General features: G+C 47.8%; 1 protein-coding gene and 2 long non-coding RNA genes across 3 annotated transcripts in view; 1 reads left to right on the top strand and 2 right to left on the bottom strand.

Moving 5' to 3' along the window:
- The window catches only part of CCM2 (CCM2 scaffold protein), a 51,848-nt gene extending 38,278 nt beyond the window's left edge, over positions 1-13,570 (bottom strand). Inside the window, exon 1 of the mRNA XM_081834449.1 lies at positions 13,352-13,570. Coding sequence (XP_081690575.1) covers positions 13,352-13,381 — 30 coding nt within the window. The 5' untranslated portion in view covers positions 13,382-13,570. The remainder of the gene's footprint in view (positions 1-13,351) is intronic.
- Positions 1-27,324, bottom strand: part of LOC309326124 — a 154,040-nt gene that overhangs the window by 38,278 nt on the left and 88,438 nt on the right. The window lies entirely within an intron of this gene.
- LOC309326074 lies at positions 15,755-20,655 on the top strand. The gene is made up of 4 exons (XR_014150100.1): positions 15,755-15,926; positions 16,960-17,097; positions 19,877-19,985; positions 20,529-20,655. It is a non-coding gene; the product is annotated as an uncharacterized lncRNA (long non-coding RNA).

Raw genomic sequence — 27,324 nt, 5'->3', positions numbered from 1 at the left:
TCGGGGCATCCTTCCTGTACCTGCCTTCAGAAGAGGTCCAGGACAGGCTTCGCGGACCTCTCCGCAAGCAGCGGGAGCGCTCCTTGCGGAGAGTTGCCAGCGCGCCCAGGCTTCGCGGCCCCGCCGCCGGGCTTCGGGACATCGTTCCGATGCCAGGCGGCGGGGGGAGGCTTTCTCGCCCCGCCGCCCGGCATCGGGACGATGCCCCGAAGCCGGGCGGCGGGGGGAGGCGTTCCCGCCCCGCCGCCCGGCATCGGGACGATGCCCCGAAGCCGGGCGGCGGGGGGAGGCGTTCCCGCCCCGCCGCCCGGCATCGGGACGATGCCCCGAAGCCGGGCGGCGGGGGGAGGCTTTCCCGCCCCGCCGCCCGGCATCGGGACGATGCCCCGAAGCCGGGCGGCGGGGGGAGGCGTTCCTGCCCCGAAGCCGGGCGGCGGGGGGAGGCTTTCCCGCCCCGAAGCCGGGCGGCGGAGGGAGGCTTTCCCGCCCCGAAGCCGGGCGGCGGGGGGAGGCGTTCCCGCCCCGCCGCTCGGCTTCGGGACATCGTTCCGATGCCGGGCGGCGGGGGGAGACTTTCCCGCCCCGCCGCTCGGCTTCGGGACATCGTTCCGATGCCGGGCGGCGGGGGGAGGCGTTCCCGCCTCGCCGCCCGGCATCGGGGCATCCTTCCGAAGCCCGGCGGCGGGAGGAGGTGTCCCCGCCCCGCCGCCAGGCTTCGGAGGAGGTCCGAGGACAGCGGGGAAGACGAGCTGCGCTTCCCCACTGTCCCGGAGATTTCCCTATGGGCTGTCGTCTTGCGAAGCAAGCCCATAGGGAAATTCGTCTTGCGAAGCGCCTCCAAAACGGAAAACCCTTTCGTCTAGCGGGTTTTCCGTCTTGCGAGGCGTTCGTCTTGCGGGGCACCACTGTAGTTATTCTTCTCTCTGACATCTGGTGGGAGGGCGTTCCATAGGGCGGGCGCCACCACCGAGAAGGCCCTCTGCCTGGTTCCCTGTAACTTGGCTTCTCGCAGTGAGGGAACCACCAGAAGGCCCTCGGCGTTGGACCTCAGTGTCTGGGCTAAACGATGGAGGTTATTACCTTATTACCTTGTTCTGACAGTTGGTGTCCAACTGTCCTGATAAAGCAGCCTTTTTCAACCAGTGGGTCCCCAGATGTTGTTGAACTACAACTCCCATCACCCCTAACTAGCAAGGCCAGAGCTCAGGGATGATGGGAGCTGTAGTCCAACAACATCTGGGGACCCACAGGTTGAGAACCACTGGAATAAAGGAATCTCCCTATTGTTCCACACTCAAAACATACCAACTTGGTTGTCTCTGCTTTCCATGAGACCTCTACAAGCCAGCTGCATCACCTTTAGCAAAGTACCATATCGGCCTGAATATAAGCCTCAACCCCCCCCCCAAAAAAATTCCGACCATGAAAAGTTAAAGTGCATCTTAAATTCGCAACCTTACAAAAATCGGCTTTTGCGATATTGCTGCTGAAACAGACATACCGTAAAACGGAAAGGGTGCGAGTGCCTGTGGAATTTTAAGAGAGAGGCTTGTGTCTGGTATTGTCTTTTTCCCTCCCCGACCCCTATGAATTTTAAAGGTGCTGCTTATATTTGGGTGCGGCTTATATTCGGGCCAATACGGTAATTCGGAAGGACAAGGTTTGCTGGCCAGACAAACCTGCAAGATGCTACAGGACATACAGAAAAAAAAGCACTGGAATAAAGCGCCTGCGAGGCCACCAAACTCAGCCGAGCACAAAAGCTCCAAAGCGCGACTTAAAAGATCCTGGAACTGAACTGCACCTAGGGCCCGAATGACTGTCGCCCGATGAGAAAAGCTGCCAGCCTGTTTAGAATTACTTTGTCTGCACCGTAACTAAGCGAAGTGTCTGGGGCGGCTCTGCTGCCACCTTCTGAAATGGTGGTGGCTGCAGATTTCTGCGGTGGGAAACGCTCTACTAAAAATAGCTCGTTTCCCACAGTTATGTCCCAGGCGGGAGGGTGGGGAGCGAACGGGATGCCAAGCTTTCATGTGCAGTTAAATGGGGATGAGCTCAGAGGCTGCCACTTCTTGCAATTAGGATCCTGGAATGAAGTGAGTGTATACACACAGAAACACAAGTTTCGGTTCTCAGTCTCGCCCTGTGTGCTGTTAACACGATCCAAGAGAACATTGCTTTTTTAAACAAGGAGCAGAGAGTGCTGATTTCATGTATACTTGGGAGCAGGCTCTCTTGAGAAGGTGAGACTTGAAGCGTTTTGGGATCCGTGTCGCTGGCAGTTCAGTTCTAGTTATTTACGTTTGTGAGTACAATTCAAAGTGTTGGCACTGACCTTTAAAGCCCTAAATGGCCTCAACCCAGTATACCTGAAGGAGCGTCTCCACCCCCATCGTCCAGGCCAGACACTGAGGTCCAGATCCAAGGGCCTTCTGGCGGTTCCCTCCCTGCGAGAAGTGAGGTTACAGGGAACCAGGCAGAGGGCCTTCTCAGTGGTGGCACCCGCCCTGTGGAACGCCCTCCCAGCAGATGTCAAGGCAATAAACAACTACAGTGGTAGCTCTGGTTGCGAATGGGATCCGTTCCGGAGGCCCGTTCGTAACATGAAAAGAGCGCAACCTGCAGCAGCGCATCTGCGCATGGGCGGCGAAACCCGGAAGTAACCCTTTCCGGTACTTCCAGGTCACCACGGGATATAACCTGAAAGAACGTAACATGAAGCGGACGTAACATGAGGTATGACTGTATCTGACTTTTAGGAGACATCTGAAGGCAGCCCTGCTTAGGGAAGTTTTTAATGTTTGATGTTTTTCTCTGTTTTTAATATTCTGTTGTGAGCCGCCCAGAGTTGCTGGAAAACCCAGCCAGATGGGGCGGGGTATTATTCTTATTATTCTTATTCCGCCTTTCTGACACAGAGCTCAAGGCAGCCAACCAGAGTTCTCCCTTGCTCCCTTTTCCAATCCTTACAAAAATCCTGAGAGGTAGGCTTGTCCGAGAGACGGGAGACAGGCCCAAGGTCATCAGGAATTCTGTGGCAGAACCTACATCTGGCTTGCTCTAACCACGACTGGAACTCACAGTCTCAAGGTGGATAAAGGGGGATGAAGAATCATCCTTTGATCCAGATGCACAGGCCCTCAAGGCAAGGGCAGATATTCCGCTGGAGGAAATGAGATAAGGTCACCATTCCTGTCTCTCACCAAGCAGCTCAAGGTGGAGTATGTGTGTATCTGAAGAAGTGTGCATGCACACGAAAGCTCATACCAAGAACTAACTTAGTTGGTCTTTAAGGTGCTACTGGAAGGAATTTTTTTGTTTTGACTATGGCAGACCAACACGGCTACCTATCTGTACCTGTGAGGTAGGTTAAGCTTGAGAGGCAGTGACCGCTCACACACTAACTGCTATTCTATTTATTGTGCTTGTGAAATACAGCAGCTTGGCATTGGGGTGGGGGGTGATGTTGTTGTTGTTTAGTCGTTTAGTTGTGTCCGCCTCTTTGTGACCCCCTGGACCAGAGCACGCGAGGCACTCCTGTCTTCCACTGCCTCCCTCATGCTGGTAGCTTCGAGAACACTGTCCCACCATCTCGTCCTCTGTTGTCCCCTCCTCCTTGTGCCCTCCATCTTTCCCAGCATCAGGGTCTTTTCCAAGGAGTCTTCTCTTCCCATGAGGTGGCCAAAGTCTGGGAGCCTCAGCTGCAGGATCTGTCCTTCCAGTGAGCACTCAGGGCTGATTTCCTTCAGAATGGAGAGGTTTGATCTTCTTGCAGTCCATGGGACTCTCCAGAGTCTCCTCCAGCACCAGAATTCAAAAGCATCCATTCTTCGGCAATCAGCCTTCTTTATGGTCCAGCTCTCACTTCCATACATCACTATTGGGGAGTGATAAAGGACTTTAAACATTCAGAGTCAGTAATTAGTTCTGCGGCCATCTCCGTACGAGATGTTTTATAAGCAAGTTGTTCTCTTCCACCCACTAAAAAAAAAGATTCAGGGCCCAATTTCTCTTCCAGAATTAAAACTGAACTAAAATTAGCTTCAAATATTAATTAGAACACGACTCTTGGGAAGGGGCCCAAAGAACATTTGTGAGCAAGTCAGGCTGAAACGAAGGCCATTGCTATCCTTTCATGGCGTTTCATTCATGTGCGATAACTGCCTTCTAAACAATTTCCATTTAACATTATACAGCATTCTTTCTGAGAAAATCCTGGGTCAGATAAACCGCTCCCATGCCAGTTTCTTTGCGAATCAGTTCGGTTGTGTACTCACAAACACGAACCCCAGAAATACACACAGTTGCAGGCCAGCCTCCCAAGAAAATTTTGTTTCAGGGTGACGGGAAAATTGCAACCACCTTCTGGAGGAAAATGCACCAATTCCCTCCATAAAGTCCCTATCTAACCACAGCGCAGTTGAACAGGAAGCACAGAGGAAGGGCGGAAAGCCAAAAGCTTCCATCAACTCGACCCAGCCCTGGAAGGAGTGACTTTAGGAGATCTGAAAGCACCAGTCTTGCGGCCACAATGGAACATCACTTGAAAACCCGGGGCAGGAATCAGGGGGTTTTCCAATCCAGGAATCACATGCCAAGAGAAGAATGCCCGGCCTTACATCAGGCTGACGACACAAATTGCTGAGCCAGTCTCATACTTTGACATCCAAGAAAGGTTTATCTCTTTTCTATCTTGTCTATCAGGTCTTTGGCTAACTGAACAATCTGCGGCCTTTTAAACTGTGCATGGCGATGGTGGGTAATTGTTTTTCTTCGTTCCTATGTTATATATTGGAGACGCGGGTGGCGCTGTGGGTTAAACCACAGAGCCTAGGGCTTGCCGATCAGAAGGTCAGCGGTTCAAACCCTGCGACGGGGTGATTTCAAAAAGCACGTCAAAGTGCAGTTCAAAAGCATGCCAAAGTGCAAGTAGATAAACAGGTACCACTCAGGCAGGAAGGTAAACGGTGTTTCCGTGCGCTGCTCTGGTTTGCCAGAAGCGGCTTAGTCATGCTGGCCACATGACCTGGAAGCTGTACGCCGGCTTCCTCGACCAATAAAGCAAGATGAGCGCCGCAACCCCAGAGTCGTCCGCGGCTGGACCTAATGGTCAGGGGTCCCTTTACCTTTATGTTATATATTTTGAGGTTTTTTCTACTGCAAACAGTCCTGTGGTCCTTGAATGAAGGGCGGCATAGAAATTTTTAATAATAACAACAACAATAATATCATCAACTTGTGGGTTTCAATCCTATAGAAATAAAGAGCTTGGGCCATCAAAACACTCGTTCGTAAGATTCCAGCTGATGCCCCTATGTGGTTTCCTCCAAATTGTTCAAACCTTTACATGTACTCTGCCAGGAATCCGTTCTCCCACCCCAGCTCCCTCTGTCAAAACCCACCAAACCTGCCATGACGTTTGCCATTCAACTGTGCACATCACACCAGGAGAGCATGGCCCATGCAGGCCAGCGTCCTGTTCCACAGTGGCCAACCAGATGCCTGTGGGACAAACTGACAAGCAAGACCTGAGCACAAGAGCATCATTCTTCCCTCCTGAAGTTTCCAGCAAGTGGGATCCAGAAGCATTGCTGCTTCCAGCCATAGAGGCAAAGCAGAGCCTCAATAGCCCTCTCCCAACTAAGGCCCGGGGGTTGGATCCGACCCAATCGCCTTCTCAATCCAGCCCATGGACGGTCCGGGAATCGGCGTGTTTTTACATGAGTAGAATGTGTCCTTCTATTTAAAATGCATCTCTGGGTTATTTGTGGGGCCTGCCTGGTGTTTTTACATGAGTAGAGTGTGTGTTTTTATTTAAAATGCATCTCTGGGTTATTTGTGGGGCACAAGAATGCGTTCATATTTTTTATCCAAAATATAATCTGGCCCCCCACAAGGTCTGAGGGACGGTGGACTGGCCCCTTTCTGGAAAAGTTTGCTGACCCCTGGTTTTTAAAATGAATTAAATTAAATGAAAATAAGGTTAGCAAAAATAAATTGAGGAAATGGATGAAAGAGAAAAAGTAAAATAATAATACGTTAAAATAAATTATTAAGTTAAAGTTGAGAAATAAGTAATAAGGATTTGCTGAGCTAATAATTTGAATTGGAATACAAGAAGGAGAGGTGTGAGGAGGTCTGAGAAATAAGTTAAAAGAAAATAAGCAATTGAAATTTTATGTGTTTTTAATTGTTTTTAAGTTTTGTATTTTTGTATGTTTGTTATTTTTTGTCTATTTTTGTTTTTGTTTTATTATAGAAAATGCTAATAAATATTCATTAAAAAAAAAAAAAAGGTTTGCTGACCCCTGAGATAGGGGCTCAGCTGGGCCACGGAAATTAGAAGCCCCAGGATGGTATTCCTCCAAATTCTTAAGGATTATGGTGGGTTCTCTCGTGGAGGGGGAGTGGGCAGGAAAGTCTCTTGCTCAGCGCTACAGATTTAGAACACTCAATTGAATACACCAACAACTGCTGGGACTAGAGGGGCTGCACTCATTTTAAGCCCTCCCAAATGCAAGGCTGGATTTTCTGCATTCTGTTCCAGGGTTCTCATTTGCTTTGCTTCATTCTGGCTCCCTCGCTATTTCAGCTTGCTTTTGCATGTACTGTAGAAATCCACCCACCTATTCCATTTCCTTCAAGTGCCCGAGGTGAGCTGTCAGAGCTGCCTCCTTCATCCCCATGCAATCAAGCACACACAAAAAAATGCCTTGGTGCTTTGCAGGATTTTAATTTTTTTTTTTTTTTTTTGGAGCAGGGTGGGTATGGTTGCTTTGTTTGAAACTAAAACTGCTAACTGCCTGAAATCCACACACCCCCAGAGGCCTTTTTAAATTCTAGGTAGTTCAACACCTCTGATGCCCTAATAGCCTCACCATGGGATTCACCTGGGAATGTAGGAGAAGGAAAATTCTGATGCTAAACCACCACTGCCTCGCGGATATACTCATTTGTCAGAAAGGCCACCGAGACCACATAACACTGAAAGACCTACATTGGCTCCCAGTACGTTTCCAAGCACAATTCAAAGTGTTGGTGCTGACCTTTCAAGCCCTAAATGGCCTCAGTCCAGTATATCTGAAGGAGCGTCTCCACCCCCATCGTTCAGCTCGGACACTGAGGTCCAGCTCCGAGGGCCTTCTGGCGGTTCCCTCCGTGTGAGAAGTAAGGTTACAGGGAACCAGACAGAGGGCCTTCTCGGTGGTGGCACCTGCCGTGTGGAACACCCTCCCACCAGATGTCAAAGAGAAGAACAACTACCAGACTGTTAGAAGACATCTGTTCCCTGTTTAGGGAAGCTTTTAATGTTGATGTATTATGGTATTTTAATCTTTTGTTGGAAACCGCCCAGAGTGGCTGGGGAAGCCCAGCCAGATGGGCAGGGTATAAATAATAAACTATTATTATTATTGGGGACGCGGGTGGCGCTGTGGGTAAAACCTCAGTGCCTAAGGCTTGCCGATCGCATGGTCGGCGGTTCGAATCCCCGCGGCGGCGTGAGCTCCCGTCTTTCGGTCCCAGCTCCTGCCCACCTAGCAGTTCGAAAGCACCCCTAAGTGCAAGTAGATAAATAGGTACAGCTTTCTAGCGGGAAGGTAAACGGCGTTCCGTGTGCTGCGCTGGCTCTGGCTCGCCAGAACAGCTTCGTCACGCTGGCCACATGACCCGGAAGTGTCTCCGGACAGCGCTGGCCCCCGGCCTCTTAAGTGAGATGGGTGCACAACCCTAGAGTCGGACACGACTGGCCCATACGGGCAGGGGTACCTTTATCCTTTATTATTAATTATTATTACTACTATTATTATATTATATTATAAAGGCTTTGGGAGGAAACCCTGGGAAGCAATCTGTACCTGCTGCCTTGCGGGACACATTCGAATGTGTCCTTTTATTTAAAATGCATCTCTGGGTTATTTGTGGGGCATAGGAATTCATTCATTTGCAACCCCAAAAAATATAGTCCGCCCCCCCCAAAGGTCTGAGGGACAGTGGACCGGCCCCCTGCTGAAAAAGTTTGCTGACCTCTGTCTAGCCCCATGTGCACATCCGTCTCCACATAAGCAAGCAAAAGGCTTTGTCAAGGACACATTCCAGCTGGGTAAAAGGTGCAAGACATGAGTTGGGGCTGGGTAAAATGGGTCATGGGTTTGGGAGAGGCCCACAAGCTGGACAGAGGAGCTTGGAGAGTGTGCTCTCTTCCCTCGATCCCCCACCCCCTGGTCTTCACAAGTCAAAAAGTAAAAATTAATCCTAATGCACACCCAGAGCGAGAGCCACTAAATTCAGAAACACGCTGAGGACCTCTGACGAAGAAAGCAAAAGCCTTTCTTGACCATAGTGCACATAAATGGGACACACAGGCATATCTCATGCACCTGTACTTGCCAGGCCAGAGCAAAAATGTTGCTGAATCCCCAGAAGTCAGCCCGATCCGAGTACCAGATGGAATTTACTCCAAGGCAAATAGAGAGATAGAGGCACAGCACACGGCTCAAACACAACCAGTACCATATTTTTCGCTCTGTAAGAAGCACCGGACCATAAGACGCACCTAGTTTTTGGAGGAGGAAAACAAGAAAAAAATATTCTGAATCTCAGAAGCCAGAACAGCAAGAGGGATCGCTGCTTTCGCTGCTTTCAAAAGCAGCAATCCCTCTTGCTGTTCTGGCTTCTGGGATAGCTGCGCAGCCTGCATCCGCTCCATAAGACGCACACACATTTCCCCTTACTTTTTAGGAGGGAAAAGGTGAGTCTTATAGAGCAAAAAATACGGTAATTCTATTCCGAGACTACGCTTCCCATTAAGTTTTCCAGAGGGGTTTCTTTAAGAAAATGAAAAGTTGCTTGTTCTTAAGTGACCTTGGGTTCAGGGGTCAGGGATCCTGAAGGCACAGGATTATTTGGGATAGAAAAAAAAAAAACAAAATAGTGTGATGAAGAGCTCTAAAAGAATCTTTCTGAAAACGAGTGACTAAGCAAGAAAATAGCAAATGTGGTTCTCTGCAAGCAGGTGCAGACTGATGCATATTAGGACAAATAAATACCGTATTTTTTATTCTATAAGACTCACTTTTTCCCTCCTAAAAAGTAAGGGGAAATGTGTGTGCGCCTTAATGAGCGAATGCAGGCTGCACAGCTATCCCAGAAGCCAGAACAGCAAGAGGGATTGCTGCTTTCACTGTGCAGCGATCCCTCTTGCTGTTCTAGCTTCTGAGATTCAGAATATTTTTTTTCTTGTTTTCCTCCTCTAAAAACTAGGTGCGTCTTGTGGTCTGGTGCATCTTATAGAGCGAAAAATACGGTACATAAATTCTCACTTCCTGTGGGGTCCAAGCTGGCAGTGGCTGATCAGAAAAGGTTTCTGGGGATAACGCAATGAAAACGTCATCTAGCTGTGAAAAAGGGTCAACTTTGAGCCAGGGATCATTAGGAAAGGGACTGAAAGCCAAAGTGTCAAAATCTTTGGGCTTTTATATAACTCTGTGATGCAATTGCACCAGAAATATTGTGTACAGTTCAGGACACCAGCCTTCAAAATAAAAATATATTGCCGAGTTGAAAAGGATGAAGGAAACGGCAACAAAAGAGATCTGAGGGTCAGATTGACGCATCTGTGATGAATATAATTCTAGAAACTGAGCGTTGGGAGACACTGGAAAGACTAAAGACTTCTTCGCAGTCACATACCTTCGGCTATGGAATATGCTTCCACAAGGAGCGGTGACAGCCACCAGGCTGAACAGCTTTTAAATGGGATTAGATAAATTAACGGAGAACAGTACCAGTCACAACGGCAGTGTCCTAAATGTATATTCAGAGGCGCCGGGTCTCTAAAGACCAGTCACCGGGGAACAACAAAAAGGGAGCTACAGCCCTTATGTCCTGATTATGAGATTCCTATAGCGAACTGATTAAGCCTTGTGGGATGAGGCCCGGGGGCCAGATCCGGCCCAATTGCGTTCTCAATCCGGCCCGTGGTCGGTCCGGGCATCAGCATATTTTTACATAAGTAGGTTGTGCCCTTTTATTTAAAATGCATCTCTGGGTTATTTGTGGGGCATAGGAATCCGTTCATTTCCCCCCGCCAAATATAGTCCGGCCCCCCACAAGGTCGGAGGGATAGTGGACAGGCCCCCTGCTGAAAAAGTTTGCTGACCCCGGACTAGGCAGACACTCAGAATGATCCAGAAACTAGGAGCTCTCTCCTTAAGCCCTTAACTCATTGAATACATTAGTACAGAGCAGGCTGCTGAGGAGCAAAGGAATTCATCACACAGCAAGCAAAAACAAAATACAGTGGTGCCCCGCAAGACGAATGCCTCGCAAGACGAAAAACTCGCTAGACGAAAGAGTTTTCCGTTTTTTGAGTCGTTCCGCAAGACGAATTTCCCTATGGGCTTGCTTCGCAAGACGAAACGTCTTGCGAGTTCTTGCGAGTTCTTTTCCTTTTTCTTCAAGCCGCTAATAGCCGCTAAGCCGTTAATAGCCGCTAAGCCGCTAATAGCCGTGCTTCGCAAGACGAAAAAACCGCTAGACAAAGAGACTCGCGGAACGGATTAATTTCGTCTTGCGAGGCACCACTGTACCATATTTTTCGCTCTATAGGACACACTTTTCCCCCTCCAAAAATGAAGGGGAAATGTGTGTGCGTCCTATGGAGCGAAAGCAGGCTTTCGCTGAAGCCTGGAGAGCGAGAGGGGTCGGTGCGCACCGACCCCTCTCACTCTTCAGGCTTCAGGCAGCTATCTCCCGGGTGGAGAGGTTGCGCATGACTAAAGAGGAAGCCAAGACAGCCAAAGGGCTGGGGGGGGGATAATTTTTTTTCTTTGTCCCCCCCCCTAAAAACTAGGTGCGCCCTATGGTCTGGTGCGCCCTATGGAGCGAAAAATACTGTATTCAACAACGGATGAGGCTGGTCTGTCGCAGATCTTTTCCCCCTCCACTGCCAAATATTACCTGGTGACAGCAGAATCATAAGACCTCCCCAAGGGAAAGATTTCACAAGGTGCCTAATGGAAGCCTTTTGGGTTTGACAATACTCCCTCTACCCCAATACTTGCCACCTATGAAATACTGAGAGAGGGTGGGGTGGAAAGGAAGACTGCAAATGTAAAACTCTCTGGCAATTGGGGGAAACGGGACAAGGAGCAGAAGGATATCACGATTCGTATCATCTAAATATTTCAAACATAATATTCCCCCCGTCCAATTATTGCCAGCTGTGAAATATTTGAAGTGGGTGGGGTGGAAAGGAGTCCTGCAAATGTAGAACTATTTGGAAATTGGGAGGGGGAGCAGGGAGTAGAAAAACATTAAACTTGATATGATGTAAACGTTTTAAAGATACCAACTAAGACCTTCTTTATTATTGGCATACGTGAAATGCGAGGTGTGGGGAGATGAAGAGGAAAATCCTGAGCATCTACCTCTGATAAAATTGAGGAGAGAGAGAGAAAAAAACAAGAGCAGGACTGCAAATCGATCATGTTTTATTTCATAAAAAAAAAGAAAAATCTCCCCCCCCCCCGGCAAGTTCTTATGAGCTGTGCAACAACACCCCCAACTCCAATTCTTATTTGGGGTGATCTGGTTTTTAAAAGAAAAAGTGAGGATAACAGGACTTCAGTTTGATCTTATTCTATTTAATTAAAACATCCGCAACCCGCAATTTTTATGGGTTGTGTGAACACCCCCAACTCCAATTCTTATTTGGGGTGATCTGGTTTTAAAAGTGGGGATAACAGGACTTCAATTTGATCTTGCTTTATGTAATTAAAACAACTGCAATTTTTATGGGTTGTGTGAACACCCCCCACTCCAATTCTTATGGGGGATATTCTGGTAAAAAAGGGGGGCAGCAGGACTTCAATTTGATCTTGTTTTATTTAATGAAAACATCTGCACCCCACAATTCTTATGGGTTGTGTGAAGACTCCCTGAACTCCAGTTCTTATGGGAAGGTATTCTGGTAAAAAAGGGGGGCAGCAGGACTTTCAATTTGATCTTGTTTTATTTAATTAAAGCCTCCCCACCCCCCAATTTTTATAGGTTGTGTGAAAACCCCCAACTCCAATTCTTATTGGGGTGATCTGGTTATAGAAACAAAAAGTGGGGATAGCAGGACTTCAATTTGATCTTGTTTTATTTAATTAAAGCATCTCCAAGCACCCCCAACTCCAATTCTTACTTGGGGTAATCTGGTTTTTAAAAGAAAAAGTGGGGATAACAGGACTTCAATTTGATCTTGTTCTATTTAATTAAAACATCTGAACCCCCAATTTTTATGGGTTGTGTGAATATTCCCAACTCCAATTCTTATGGAGGGGGGTATTCTGGTAAAAAAGGGGGGCAGCAGGACTTCAAATTGATCTTTTAAAATATCCCCACCCCCAAATTTTTATAGGTTGTGTGAATATTCCCAACTCCAATTCTTATGGAGGGGGGTATTCTGGTAAAAAGGGGGGGGGCAGCAGGACTTCAAACTGATCTTGTTCTATTTAATTAAAACATCTGAACCCCCAATCCCTATGGGTTGTGTGAACACCCCCAACTCCAATTCTTATGGGGGGGATATTCTGGTAAAAAAGGGGGGCAGCAGTTCTTCAATTTGATCTTGTTCTATTTAATTAAAACATCTGAACCCCCCATCCCTATGGGTTGTGTGAACACCCCCAACTCCAATTCTTATGGGGGGGATATTCTGGTAAAAAAGGGGGGCAGCAGGACTTCAAATTGATCTTGTAAAACATCCCCACCCCCCAATTTTTATAGGTTGTGTGAATATTCCCAACTCCAACTCTTATGGAGGGGGGTATTCTGGTAAAAAAGGGGGGCAGCAGGACTTCAATTTGATCTTGTTCTATTTAATTAAAACATCTGAACCCCCAACCTCAATGGGTTGTGCGAACACCCCCAACTCCAATTCTTATGGGGGGGATATTCTGGTAAAAAAGGGGGGCAGCAGGACTTCAAATTGATCTTGTAAAACATCTCCACCCCCCCCCAATTATTATAGGTTGTGTGAATATTCCCAACTCCAATTCTCATGGGGGGAATCAGCCCCCCAACTCCCCCCCGCCCCCCCAGTGTATCTGCCCCTCCCCCACCCTCCCCTATGGCCCCGCCCTCCTCCCAGGCCCCGCCCCTCTTCCCCCCCGGCGCCCCCGCCCCCTCGCCTATGGGTTGTGCGAACACCCCCAACTCCAATTCTCATGGGGGGAATCAGCCCCCCAACTCCCCCCCGCCCCCCCAGTGTATCTGCCCCTCCCCCACCCTCCCCTAAGGCCCCGCCCTCCTCCCAGGCCCCGCCCCTCTTCCCCCCCCCGGCGCCCCCGCCCCCCCGCCTCACCTTTTTGCCCCTCTTGCCTTCCTCCTCCATGTCTCAGGCGGGGCCCGGAGGCATCTCCCCGCCCGGGCCGCGCGCTCCCTTCACTGCGCCGCCATCCCGGAAGAGCAGGGGCCTCAAGCCGAGCCAGAAGAGCCGCCGCCGCCGCCGCCGCCGCGGCAACAACTTTTCAATCCTGCCGCCATCTTGGGCGTCGGCGTTCCCGGCGTGCCCCGCGCCAGCGCTCGCCTTCATTCAGGCCTCGCCGAGAGGCGCCCCAAAGGCCCGGCGCGGGAGGACTGACGTCAGTCCTCCGGGAAGGAGGAGCGGAGAGGGAGAGGCGGGAGAGAGAGGCTCGCTTGCCCAAAGAGGTAGGGGGAAATGTATGAGTTCCGGTCTACCCTCAGTTCCGGTTCTGATGGGGTGGTCAAAGAGGGTGGAAGAGTGGGTGTTGCACCTGAAAAAAGAAGCGCCTTAAAGACATATTATATTATTATATTATATTATATTATATTATATTATATTATATTATATTATATTATATTATATTATATTATATTATATTATATTATATTATATTATATTATATTATATTATATTATATTATATTATATTATATTATATTATATTATATTATAATATAGAACTGGATATGGAACAACTGTTTGGTTCAAAATTGGGAAAGGAGTACGACAAGGCTGTATATTGTCTCCCTGCCTATTTAACTTATATGCAGAATTCATCCTGGGAAAGGCTGGGCTGGATGAATCCCTAGCCGGAATTAAGATCGCCGGAAGAAATATCAACAACCTCAGATATGCAGATGACACAACCTGGATGGCAGAAAGTGAGGAGGAATTAAAGAACCTTTTAATGAGGGTGAAAGAGGAGAGAGCAAAATATGGTCTGAAGTTCAACATCAAAAAAACGAAGATCATGGCCACTGGGTCCATCACCTCGTGGCAAATAGAAGGGGAAGAAATGGAGGCAGTGAGAGATTTTACTTTCTTGGGCTCCATGATCACTGCAGATGGTGACAGCAGTCACGAAATTAAAAGACGCCTGCTCCTTGGGAGAAAGGCGATGGCAAACCTAGACAGCGTCTTAAAAATAGAGACATACCTTGCCAACAAAGGTCTGTACAGTGGTGCCCCGCAAGATGAAAAACTCGCTAGACGAAAGGGTTTTCCGTTTTTCGAGGTGCTTCGCAAGGCGAATTTCCCTATGGGCTTGCTTCGCAAGACGAAAACGTCTTGCAGGTTTGCTTCCTTTTTCTTAAAGCCGTTAATACCCGGGGAATCCGCGCTCCGCAAGACGAAAAAATCGCAAGACGAAGCAACTCGCGGAACGAATTAATTTCGTCTTGCAAGGCACCACTGTATAGTTAAAGCTATGGTTTTCCCGGTAGTGATGTATGGAAGTGAGAGCTGGACCATAAAGAAGGCTGATCGCCAAAGAACTGATGCTTTTGAATTCTGGTGCTGGAGGAGACTCTGGAGAGTCCCATAGACTGCGAGAAGATCAAACCTCTCCATTCTGAAGGAAATCAGCCCTGAGTGCTCACTGGGAGGACAGATCCTGAAGCTGAGGCTCCAAGACTTTGGCCACCTCATGAGAAGAGAAGACTCCCTGGAAAAGACCCTGATGTTGGGAAAGATGGAGGGCGCAAGGAGAAAGGGACAACAGAGGACGAGATGGTGGGACAGCGTTCTCAAAGCTACCAGCATGAGTTTGACCAAACTTCGGGAGGCAGTGGAAGACAGGATTGCCTGGCGTGCTCTGGTCCAGGGGTTCACGAAGAGTCGGACACGACTAAACGACTAAACAACAACAACAAAAGAGCCCAGTGACCCCTTACAGCAGAACATGGAGGTGGCAACATAGGGATCATATTGTGCTGTAATAAAATCTGCCATCCTTTGAGGTGTCACAAGGCTTTTCCACTCTACATGAATTTCTCTATATTTCCTTTTATTATTATTATTTTAAATTCTTTTACAAATTGTTCCAACACAACCATATTCAAAAATTTACAATTTTTTGACTTCCACCAGCTCCTCCCACAATCCTCATGTTTTTATATTTGTTCCGCATTTCCTTTATAATATATTGCTAGTTTATAATATCCTTACATCTCATTTTCTCTTTACAATAACCTTTCTCATCACAAAGCCTCTTTAATTTCTCTATATTTCCACTCTTCTTAATCCGGATTCCCACCAACTACAACTGACGACCGAAAGTCGCTCTAGAGAACCAGTTAGACTGCATCCCCTTTGCTCCTCTGCCCCGCCCGCTCCGCGCAAGGCGAGACCCGTTGCCGCCGCCTGCTGGCGAGCGGCGTGATTGCAGTTCTATTGAAAGCATTAATATAGAGAGGCTCGTCAACCGTAAGGCCTGTGAGCCGCTAGGGGGCGAAGGAGAGACTTCGGGGAAGGAGGAGGCGGGGTTTCGACGCGGTGGCGTCACACGCACGGAGCAGGCGGGTCTTACGAAGCAGAGCGAAGCAGATGGCGGTTTCTGCTTCTGGGCCACCAGGAAAATGGATCTGTCGCCATCCGCGGCGACCGTGTCCGGTCCGCGGCCTGGATTGGTGCAGGTAGGTACTTTAGTCTCTGGTGTCTTGTGGGGATGCGGCCTTTAACCCGGGTTGTTGAGTCTCGGCGCTAAACGGGCTGCTGTGTTGGTCCTTATGGTCTTGGGTGGACTACAGTTCCCAGAAAGCAGCGCGGCCCTTTCTCCCTAGTCTACATATTAGAGGAGGAATGGGGGATGCTGGGAGTTGTAGTTTAGCTGCAGCTTTATATGCTGGTTTTCCATTTACAATCCCCTGCTGCATTTTCGAGCCTGTTTTCCCTTTGGGATAGATCTCTCGTTAGGAAAAGGCATGCTTTCTCAGCTGTAAGCTGCAATGCACGTGGTGTGGACTAGAAACTTGACTTTTGGAAAAACGAGGGCCAGGGGTGCTTAGAAACAGCCTTTTCCTTTTTTCAAAAAATCATTTTTATAGATTTTTCCAATAAAAAACATCCAATTAATATATCCAATTAAAATAAAAAAACTAAAATTAAAAAAGACCAAATTATATTATTTTTTCGGAGCTCCCCACGGTCTTGGGGAGCAAATCTGCACATCTTAGTCCTGCTTCTCCTCCTTGTTTCAGAAACAGCCTTTTCGAATCTGCTTTTACTTTTATTTTTCTGTGCGTTCTCCCAATGCCCTGGAAGGAAGATTGTGGTTAATCACGAAGTTCTCCTTCCATTTTGTATTGTGGTCTTGGACCCAAAGCCTTGCATTGCATTCACCGGGGATCTTTCCAATTCCTCTCCTTTTTTAGAAATTATTTTTGTTAGTTTTTTAACATATCATTTTCAACAATTATTAAACATACTTCTATATCTTATTCAATTTTTTTTTAGCTCAGTCACATCTGAAAATTTTCCAATCTTTTCCACTTAATTTACATGTCATACTTTCACTATTACATTTAAATAGCATAACTAGTATCTCTCTCTCTTTTCTTTGCAATATTTCATATATTCCTCCTTACAAAACTTCTTGTAGTCCTACTACCATAATTTGATGATTACAGTTGCTCCCAATTCCTCTCCTCCTTTGCTCTTATTTGTTAGGAACAGCCGTGCTTGTGTCCTGCTTGCTGAAGGCGTCCGATTGGCTCCTGCGACGACAAAATGGTGGACCGGAGGAGCCTTGGGCCTGATCCATTAAGGCCTTTGGGAGCTGGAGAAACTAAACGCTACCTTGGAGAGGTAACAAAGAGTTTCTCCATTTTAAAAGATGTAGAAACTCCAATCCCTGCAGCGCATCTCAGGATAGCGGACAGAAAAAGTTGTAGTTCAAGAACATCGCATGAGCTTTGAAGCTATTCTGTTACGTAGTTTATTCTTTGCTATATTGCCGCAACACATTGGTCTTTGGCTGCGGCTGCACCATATGTTTAAAGCACATGACTGCCCCCAGAGAATCCTGGGAACTGTAGTTCTGTGAGGGGGTAAACTATAGTTCCCACAGTTCTTTTTTAGGGGGGAAGCCATGTGCTTTAAATGCAGGCATGTATGTACTGTTAGAAACTTGGATATTCAACGGATGACTCCTGAAGTGATACGATACGATATCTTTATTGTCATTGTCCCATACAGAACAATGAAATTGAAAAATCTACATAAGACATTCAAAAAACCTAAAAACTCTGAAACCCCATTTTAAAATACAATATACTCCTATAGAGACTCCTTATATCGTTCTGCGTTTAAAACCAGAATTGCATTTGGGTAGAAACTGTTTCTCAGGCGGCTAGTCCTGGCCTTTATAGCCCTGGACCTTCTTCCAGAAGGCAGAAGCTGAAAGAGATCATTTCCGGGGTGCGCGCTATCCTGTGCTATCTCTGCAGCTTTCTTACGGCACCTGGAAGCGTAGATTTGATCCAAGGTGGGAAGAGTGCACCCAATTATTCTCTCTGCAGTCTTTACAACCCTGCACAGCATTGGTTTTTCCCTGACCGTGCAGCTCCCAAACCACACACAGAGACCATACGTTAATACACTCTCCGCAGTACAATGGTAAAATGCCATCAACAGGTCCTTTGAGAGATTGTTACGAGCCCCACAACAGACTGTCTAGTCGCTCTTTTTTCCAGTCGCACTATTTGTGTCCCCCCCCCCAAAACGCAAGAACTAATAGACAATTCGCATCAGGGACACGTCGTTAATATCACATTTCTAATAACAATTCTTCATCAGATACCACAAACATAAAAGGGGCTCAGTCCCTGCGATAGTGGCCAAAACCATAATAGTTGCAGATACCTCTGTGTGTGTGTATGTAAAGCAGCAAACTTATCCGACTCGGGAGCTGGGCTGGAAGACATTTTTTCTCCTGAGCCTCCAGCACCAAGCAATGTTAACCCTGAATCTCAGTCACATACATGGTAACCGATTTTATGAACTGATTTTATAATGAATTGATTTTAGAATGCTGTATTATTTTACTGTTGTTAGCCGCTCTGAGCCCGGCTTTGGCTGGGGAGGGTGGGATATAAATAAAATTTTATTATTTATTATTATTATTATTATTAACAACCGGACTTCTCAAATTGCTCGCAATCGGACAATTCCCAGTCACAAATGCACCTGGCTTCTGCCTGATATTAGACGCTGCTTAGCAGAAAACAGTACAGTCATATTTTGGTTTACAAACGCTTTAGGTTGTGTGTTTTCAGGTTGCGCACCGCACCGAACCCAGAAGTACCGGACGGGTTACTTCTGGGTTTCGGCGCTTGCGCATGTGCAGAACCACTAAATTGTGCTATGCGCAGAAGTGCTGAATCGCGACCCGCACGTGCGCAGCGCTGTGGGTTGCGAATGTGCCTCTTGCACGGATCACGTTCGCAACCCGAGCACCCGCTGTACTAGGCCAGAGAGAGAGACATGCACGGTGCACATCATAACCGTCCATTGTTGGTGCATTTGATCCAGAACTTCCATTTCTTAACCTCCGGTGCAAAGGATAGAGACCTTGAAAGCAAAGATCGGGCTGCACTCGTAAGACAACCTTTCCCAACCTATTGTCCCACCAGAAGATGTTGATCTCCAATGCCCATGAGTCCAAGTCAGCGGCACTCAGCAGGTCTAGACAATGTGGTCTTGCTGGTGGGAGTCCAGCGTCCTCTGAGTGGCAAAATGTTGGGGAGGTTGTTGTAGCAAGATTGCGGCCCTTTCACTTTAGGAGGGTTCTGTGCTGCTGAGTTCTTCCCCTGCCTGTTGCACTAGGTCTAAATAGTAACACAACGAAAAGGGGGCATTTATTTACAGTGGTGCCCCGCAAGACGGAAAACCCGCTAGACGAAAGGGTTTTCCGTTTTGGAGGTGCTTTGCAAAACGAATTTCCTATGGGCTTGCTTCGCAAGACGAAAATGTCTTGCGAGTTCCTGCGGGTTTTTTTCCCTTTCCCCCCCTTTTTCTAAGCCGCTTAACAGCTGATCCGCTAAGCCGCTAATGGGCTTGCTTCGCAAGACGAAAAAACTGCAAGACGAAGAGACTCGCGGAACGGATTCTTTTCGTCTTGCGAGGCACCACTGTATTTCGTAGAATTCATACACTGCTTGCTGGATTTGTTAAAACCCGAACTCTCAAAGTGGTTTACAAAAAAATTAAGCAATGAAATACAGTTGGAAGTCGAACAGAATCCATTCCAGAAGTCCGTTCGACTTGCAAAACGTTCAACTTCCAAAGCGCAGCTTCTGATTCAATCGGAAGCCCCGTTGGATGTTCAGCTTCCAAAAGAACATTCAAAAACCAAAACGCTCACTTCCAGTTTGCGATCGTTTGGGAGCCAGAACGTTCGACTCCTGAGGTGTTCGGGAGCCGAGGTAGGACTGTAATAAGAATTAGTAACAATAATTTAAGACTTTGGCAAAGTTAAAAGAAGAACAGCAGGCTAGAAACAAATTAAAACTCACACCAGCTTTCTAAACACATGAATAGGGAATGCTGAGCCATTCTGTTATTTTTGTCCCCCTCCCCGTTGCAGATTCTCTTTGTGATGATGTCATTTAGAGAGGAACTTGGCTAAGAAGACTGCGATGTTCCGCATGCTTACAAGAAAATCCAGTTGGCCTTCCTGACGAAGGTGCCAGGCTGTAAGTCTTCTGCTTGAAACGGCTCTGAAATATGGGCCGCCCGTTTCTCCTCGCAAGCCTTCCAGCATGGCTGGGTCTGCGCTGTGACCCTGATCATTCCTGCAGTGCTTGCCAGAGCAGTTGTGAGATGGTTTGAGGCCTCCCTCTGCCCCAACTTCGGAGGGAGGTTATAGAAATCTCGGCCAAGCCCATTCCTGGGAGGCTGCTGAGTTGCAGGCTTCCCGTTTCACTCCTCACCCTGCTCTCCCAGAACCAAGAGAGGCGTGAAGAGGGCGGCGGAGAAGTTAGCTTTGTGCGGGCGCAGTCTCCGATTGCTTGGGGAAAACCCTGGAGTGGAGGGGAATTAGGCAGCTGTGGTGAGGCAGTTAAAAACTCCAACTTGCTCAGTGTTACTTACTGCTGTTGCGCTCCTGTCAGAAGGGGGGAGGGAGTTAAAAAGGAACTTGATAGCTCCACGGATTTCCTCTCGCTGCTAGGCTTATCTGGACAAGAGCTCTGCCTCCTCAGTTCTAACAATAGCCATTCATTTCTCTCTCTCTTTAGTTCAGGATGTGAGCTCAGATCACGTTGGATCCAGCAGCGCTGAGTGAAGTGGATCCTTCTTTAGTGACCTTCTCAGACCACACCGCCTGGCAATTAACCCACCTGACGGACTTGAGTCCCAGCTCCGTGACAGGTGAACAATTTGCTCTTGCGACTCGGCTAGATTGCTAAAGGAAAAACGTTTGATATGCGATACAACACCGTGGCACCAGATGGCGCTGTGGCGTTCTGTTTTTGCCAACCTGATTTCTCATTGTAAAGGTCATTTTTTTCTGAAACCCTTTTTTTGATGTGTCTAAATCCGGCCTTGGCTTGAGGCGTTTCAAAGTTTGAGAACTCATTCAGGCTGCAGTATACAAATTTAATAAATAATCCTTGATCTCTGGGGCTTTCCAGTGGCAGGTTGCGTTGGTCTGGCTGCAACTGTCCAGTCTCCCAAGATGGTGCAAGATTTCCCAGTTTAAAAAGTGTTGTAAACAATAAAAATGTGCCCTTATTCCCTTATGGGGGACACATGAGCCCTTATAGAGTTCTTTGCAGGTTCTCCGTTGGTCGAAGAAAATAACAGAGGCCAACCGGAGAATATTGAGAAGCATAGCAGCTAGTAAGCCTGATCTTTATTGATTTGTTGCAACAGGGTGCTCCCCTCACACGCAGGAAAGGAGGAGGACCTCGAACAGTGGCGCGCAAGGCCTTATATAGACATTTTAAATTCCCTGCCCTGGAGCTCAAGACCACCCCTTCATACATCATACATACATCACAGAAGGGGTGTAACCCAAAACCACCCCCCCCCCGATACATCATACCTACATCACGGAAAAGGTGGTCTACAACAGAAATTTGAATGCTGCTGTTTTTCCTGTCTGCCAGGTTATCTGATAATTCCTTATTTGGTTGCCTTTCTTGGTAGTCTTTTCCTGGTACAGTGGTACCTCGGGTTAAGTACTTAATTCATTCCGGAGGTCCGTACTTAACCTGAAACTGTTCTTAACCTGAAGCACCACTTTAGCTAATGGGGCCTCCCGCTGCTGCCGCGCCGCCGGAGCACGATTTCTGTTCTCATGCTGAAGCAAAGGTCTTAACCTGAAGCACTCTTTCTGGGTTAGCGGAGTCTGTAACCTGAAGCGTATGTAACCCAAGGTACCACTGTAGTCTGTCACCCTTTGAAATTGTGTTTACTGAATTCCTGTGACAAGGAAGGTTTTTTTCCATCGTGTTTGCTTCGTACATTTATGAACACTTACTATATATCTAAGACCTTAAAATTCTTATTACAAAAGCTTGAAGCTTCTGCATTGGTATATTCAGGCTGGTGGACCTTCTCTGCCAGATATGGTTGCACTACATATCCCAGCATTCCTGAGCAGTGGCCATGTTGTCTGGGGGCTGATGGGAGTTTGACAGCAGCTGGAGGACCTTTGCTTCGTCGCCCCTAGCCGAAGACAGATGGGGATTCTTCATGTCGAAGAATACTGACCTAACAGCAGCTCTTGGGACCGAGGTTGTGTGCCTGTCTTTGCCTTCTCATTCTTCTCCCGCAAGCCTTCCAGCGTGGCTCGGTCATACCCGTGACCCTGATCATTCCTGTAGCGCTTGCAAGAGCAAATCTGTGACGTTTGAGGCCTCCCTCTGCTCCGTCTTCGGGGTGAGGTTATAGAAATCTCAGACAAGCGTTTCCCAGGAGAATCGGGTCCCAAAGAAGGCGCAGCTGCTGCAGTGAGAACAGGGCAAGCTGAGGGCACTGAGGCTTTTAAAACCATCTTGCAGTCTTAAGGGGTCTCGTCAGCCGCAGGGCTGTCTAATCTGGAAGTCTGTTGCCAGTGGAAATGAAAACGAGTTTGTAGATCTCTCTTTCAAAAAGCAAACTAGCAAAACCCTTTTTGTTTTGAACAGGTGCTTTTATCAGATGAGAGAATCTTTAATTGCTGTCCTGAGTGCGTTCATTTGAACCGAGTGGAATTCGCTTCTGAGTAGGGAGTGCATCTGCTCAGACTTTGCGTTTGGATTTACAGAGGTTTGGGTCGACAGTCGTTTAAGAGGGGTGGCAAAAGCGAGGACTCCTGAGATCCTGAATGGGGTCACTGTGCCCCTGAAGGACCAGGTGCGGAGCCTGGGAGTCATTCTGGACTCGCAGCTGTCCACCAGCTCCACCTGGTACGCAGGATGAGACCCTCCCTGCCTGTCTCACCAGAGTGGTGCATGTTCTAGTTATCTCCCGCTTGGACTACTGCAATGCGTTCTATGTGGGGCTCCCTTGGAAGGTGACCCGGAAACTACAACTAATCTAGAAAGTGGCAGCTGGACTGGTGACTGGGGGCGGCCGCCGAGACCACATAACACCGGTCCTGAAAGACCTACACTGGCTCCCAGTCTGTTTCCGAGCACAATTCAAAGTGTTGGTATTTCTCCTCCTGAGCCTCCAGCACCAAGCAGTGTTAACCCTGAATCTCAGTCACATACATGGTAACTGGACTCCTCAAATTGCTTGCAATCAGACAATTCCCAGTCGCAAACGCACCTAGCATCTGCCTGATGTCAAACACTGCTTAGCAGAAAACAGTACAGTCATATCTCGGGTTTACAGACCCTTCTGGTTGCTCGTTTTGGGGCTGCATGTCACACCGAACCCAGAAGTACCTTACAGGTTATTTCTGGGTTTCGGCGCTCATGCATGCACAGAAACACTAAATTGCACTTTGCGCATGTGCAGAAGCACTGAATCGTGACCCACGCGTGTGCAGGCGCGGCGCTGTGGGTTGCGAATGTGCCTCTTGCACGGCTCACGTTCGCAACCTGAGCGTCCGCTGTACTAGGCCAGAGAAAGAGACTGGACCAGGTGCACAGCCTGGGAGTCATTCTGGACTCAGAGCTGTCCATGGAGGCGCAGGTCAATTCTGTGTCCAGGTCAGCTGTCTGCCAGCTCCATCTGGTACGCTGGATGAGCCCCTCCCTGCCCACAGACTGTCTCACCAGAGTGCTGCATGCTCTAGTTATCTCCCGCTTGGACTCCTGCAATGCGCTCTACATGGGGCTACCTTTGAAGGGGACCCGGAAACTACAACTAATCTAGAATGCAGCAGCTAGACTGGTGACTGGGAGCAGCCGCCGAGACCACATAACACCGGTCTTGAAAGATCTACACTGGCTCCCAGTACGTTTCCGAGCACAATTCAAAGTGTTGGTGCTGCTTGAAAGCCCTAAACGCCCTTGGTCCTGTATACCTGAAGGAGCATCTCCACCCCCATCATTCTGCCCGGACACTGAGGTCCAGCTCCGAGGGCCTTCTGGGCTTTTAATAGACTATTGTATTTTAATATTCTGTTGGAGGTCATGCAGAGAGGCTGGGGAAGCCCAGCCAGATGGGTGGGGTATAAATAATATATAATGATGATGATTATGAATGTGACCTTTCTCAGCTAGATCTTTCAGCACTGCTGTGCAGATTTTAAAGCTCCTGCCTATTTTGTCTTCCAGATCCCTGGAGGAAAAGGTGCTGAGCAGAGCAGTGCAGCTGCTAGGATAAGTGACTGATCCCTGCTAAACAACTACTGCTGCTGTTGCTTTAATACCTGAGCCCGACCAGCCGGCTGTTGCGTTTAACCCGTGGGTGTGGCGTTGCGCTTTCCCCCGGCTCACGCGCCCCGTTCTGAGTCATTTCGCTGGGTGACAAAATCTGGGCAGGATGTCAGACCTGAAAGAAGAAGTCTCTGGTCATAGCGCAAGATTCTTTTAATAAATAAGCAAATACAGTAAATCGTGTGGCGTTTTGTCTCTTGGGAGGGCGGTGTTTGGCTTTTTCCCTCTGCTCTGAAAAGGAAGTGCTTTTGCAAAGGGCTTCTGGGCTGAGCTCTGGGCAGTGGGGTGTGGGCAGGTAATTGGGCATCTTACTAAGCTGTTTCCTGAGTGTGTGTTTGCTTGCCTCCCCACTTCCTCTATTCCAAGGAAGAAGGAAGTTCGCTCACCCTGAAAAACATTTGCCATTTTCTCCCCACCTGCTTTTATCTGCTGGGCTAGTTAGCTGCAAAGTGGGACGCTGCAGTTGTTTAGAAGTTGGAGGGCTAAGGCTGATATACGACATCTTTATTGTCATTGTCCCATGCAGAACAATGAAATTGAAAAACTACATAAAACATTCAAAAACCTCTAAAAACTCTGAAACCCCATTTTAAAATACACTATACTATAGAGACCCCTTATGCTACGTTTAGAACCAGAATTGCATTTGGGTAGAAACTGTTTCTCAGGCAGCTAGTCCTGGTCTTTATAGCCCTGTACCTTCTTCCAGAAGGCAGAAGCTGAAAGAGATAATTTCCGGGGTGCGCACTATCCTGCGCTATCTCTGCAGCTTTCTTATGCCATCTGGAAGCGTAGATTTGATCCAAGGTGGGAAGAGTGAACCCAATTATTCTCTCTGCAATCTTTGCAACCCTGGACAGCATTGTTTTTCCCCTGACCGTGCAGCTTCCAAACCACACACACAGACCATAACCTTCTCACCCCTTGCTTTTTCCTGTAAGACCTATTGCAGTCGTTAAGAGTCGTCAACAGGCTCATCACAGCTATCTGCCAATCACCCATTCCCACCACCCTTCTGAGTAATACCCCTCCCCACCTTCTCACTATATAGAAGGGTCTGGAAACTTCTGTTTCAGTGTATCTGAAGAAGTGTGCATGCACACGAAAGCTCATACCAAGAACTGACTTAGTTGGTCTTTAAGGTGCTACTGGAAGGAATTTTTTTATTTTGTCTTGACTATGGCAGACCAACACTATGGCTACCTATCTGTAACTGAAACACAGACCATAAGTTAAAACACTCCACAGTACAACGGTAAAATGCCATCAGCAGGCCCTTTGAGAGATTGTTTTTCTGGAGAATTCTCAGAAAATATAACCACTGCTGTGCTCTCTTCACCAGGTCTTTGCTGTTTTCTCCCCAGGTTAGGTCGTCTCTCAACTCCATTCCCAGAAATCGAAACACTGAGACCTGTTCCACGCACTTCTCAATAATAAGTGGCTGAATATGGACCGGGGAGAGCGGCAGGAATAAATTCAGGACACATAAAACAGTTCTTTTTTTATGCAGCCCATAGTTAAACTCTGGAACTTATTCCCGCAGTGACTGGGTTTCATGGGCTGGCGAATTTTAGGATCATGGGCACATTTTGCCTGGTTGTGGGTTCCCCATCACCCTCTTGTTAGTTGGGGCTACCTTTCCATTCTGTTCAGACGTGCAAAATTGGATCACAACATTATCGCACCGCTTCTGCAAAATTCACTTGTAGCAAAGGCGTATATTCTTATAGCTGTATGTTTACTTAACATCCCACGGTTCTCCCAGACTCAAGGCAGCTTAAACGAACGACACAGGAAAAAATGCACCAAGCGAAAAAACAAAGTGCAACAGTTAATGAGTAATTAAATCTAATAGAATTAAAGCAATCTGGGAACAAATGATGAAAATGCAAATAATAGGAGCAGCGCAGCACTATTAAAGCCCTTCTCGTAGGCTTGATGGAATAAAACAGTCTTCATCTGCTGGTGGAAGGAAAATAATGAGGGAGCCGTTCTGGCATTTATAGGGTGGCATTTGCAGAATTTGGGAGTAGCCTAGGAAGGAAACCTTTGCTGCCTACAACTATCCCTACTCAATTGGCTGCCCCATGTTAGACCGCTTTACAGTACAGTGGTACCTTGAGTTAATAATAATAATTTATTATTTATCTGGCTGAGTTTCCCCAAACACTCTGGGCGGCTTCCAATCAAGTGTTAAAAACAAATATCAAAAACTTCCCTAAACAGGGCTGCCTTCAGATGTCTTTTAAAGGTAGGATAGCTACTTATTTCCTTCACATCTGAAGGGAGGGCGTTCCACAGGGTTAAGAACTTAATTCGTCCTGGAGGTCTGTTCTTAACCTGAAACTGTTCTTAACCTGAAGCACCACTTTAGCTAATGGGGCCTCCCGCTGCTGATACGGATGTATTGGATTTAGAGGGAGTAGAGACGAGATTTTGGATGGCATGCCTATCCAATAGATGAGAAAGTCAAAGTACATAAAGGCTTCCTAGGGCTGAAGAAAAGTTCTTAACCCGAGGTACAGTGGTGACTAGCAAGACGAAAAGAATCCGTTCCGCGAGTCTCTTCGTCTAGCGGTTTTTTTGTCTTGCGAAGCAACCCTGTTAGCAGATTAGCGCTATTAGCGTTTTAGAAAAGGGGGGGGGGAGCAAAAAAAACCCGCAAGACTCGCAAGACGAATTTCCCTATGGGCTTGCTTTGCAAGACGAAAATGTCTTGCGAGTCTTGCGGCTTAGAAAAAGGAAAAAAACGGAAAAAAACTCGCAAGAACTCGCAAGACGTTTTCGTCTTGCGAAGCAAGCCCATAGGGAAATTCGTCTTGCGAAGCGCCTCGGAAAACGGAAAACCCTTTCGTCTAGCGGGTTTTTCGTCTTGCGAGGCATTCATCTTGCAGGGCACCACTGTACTATTTCTGGGTTAGCAGAGTCTGTAACCTGAAGCGTCTGTAACCTGAGGTACCACTGTAATCCAAACTGGATGCAACTTAAGGCACATAGTAACTGTGTAATAACACTCAGCCCCAGAGGGCAGCTGCTTCTGCCGGCTGATTCAGCAAGGATGGTTTAGGGCTCTCTGATCTGAGCTAGAAGCACTTTCTGGTGCAAAGGCCTCTCGCGGAAGGGAGGAAATTACATCACTAGCCACAGGCCAGCGCCGAATGCCGGGGTGGCTGAGCAAGTGCTGCAAAACAGAACCGTGGAGGGTGCAAGCATCTCT

This window comes from Podarcis erhardii, assembly GCF_964252035.2.
Source record: "Podarcis erhardii genome assembly, chromosome: 12".
Classification (NCBI taxonomy): Eukaryota; Metazoa; Chordata; class Lepidosauria; order Squamata; family Lacertidae; genus Podarcis; species Podarcis erhardii.
This window is presented reverse-complemented; position numbering and strand designations above follow the sequence as displayed.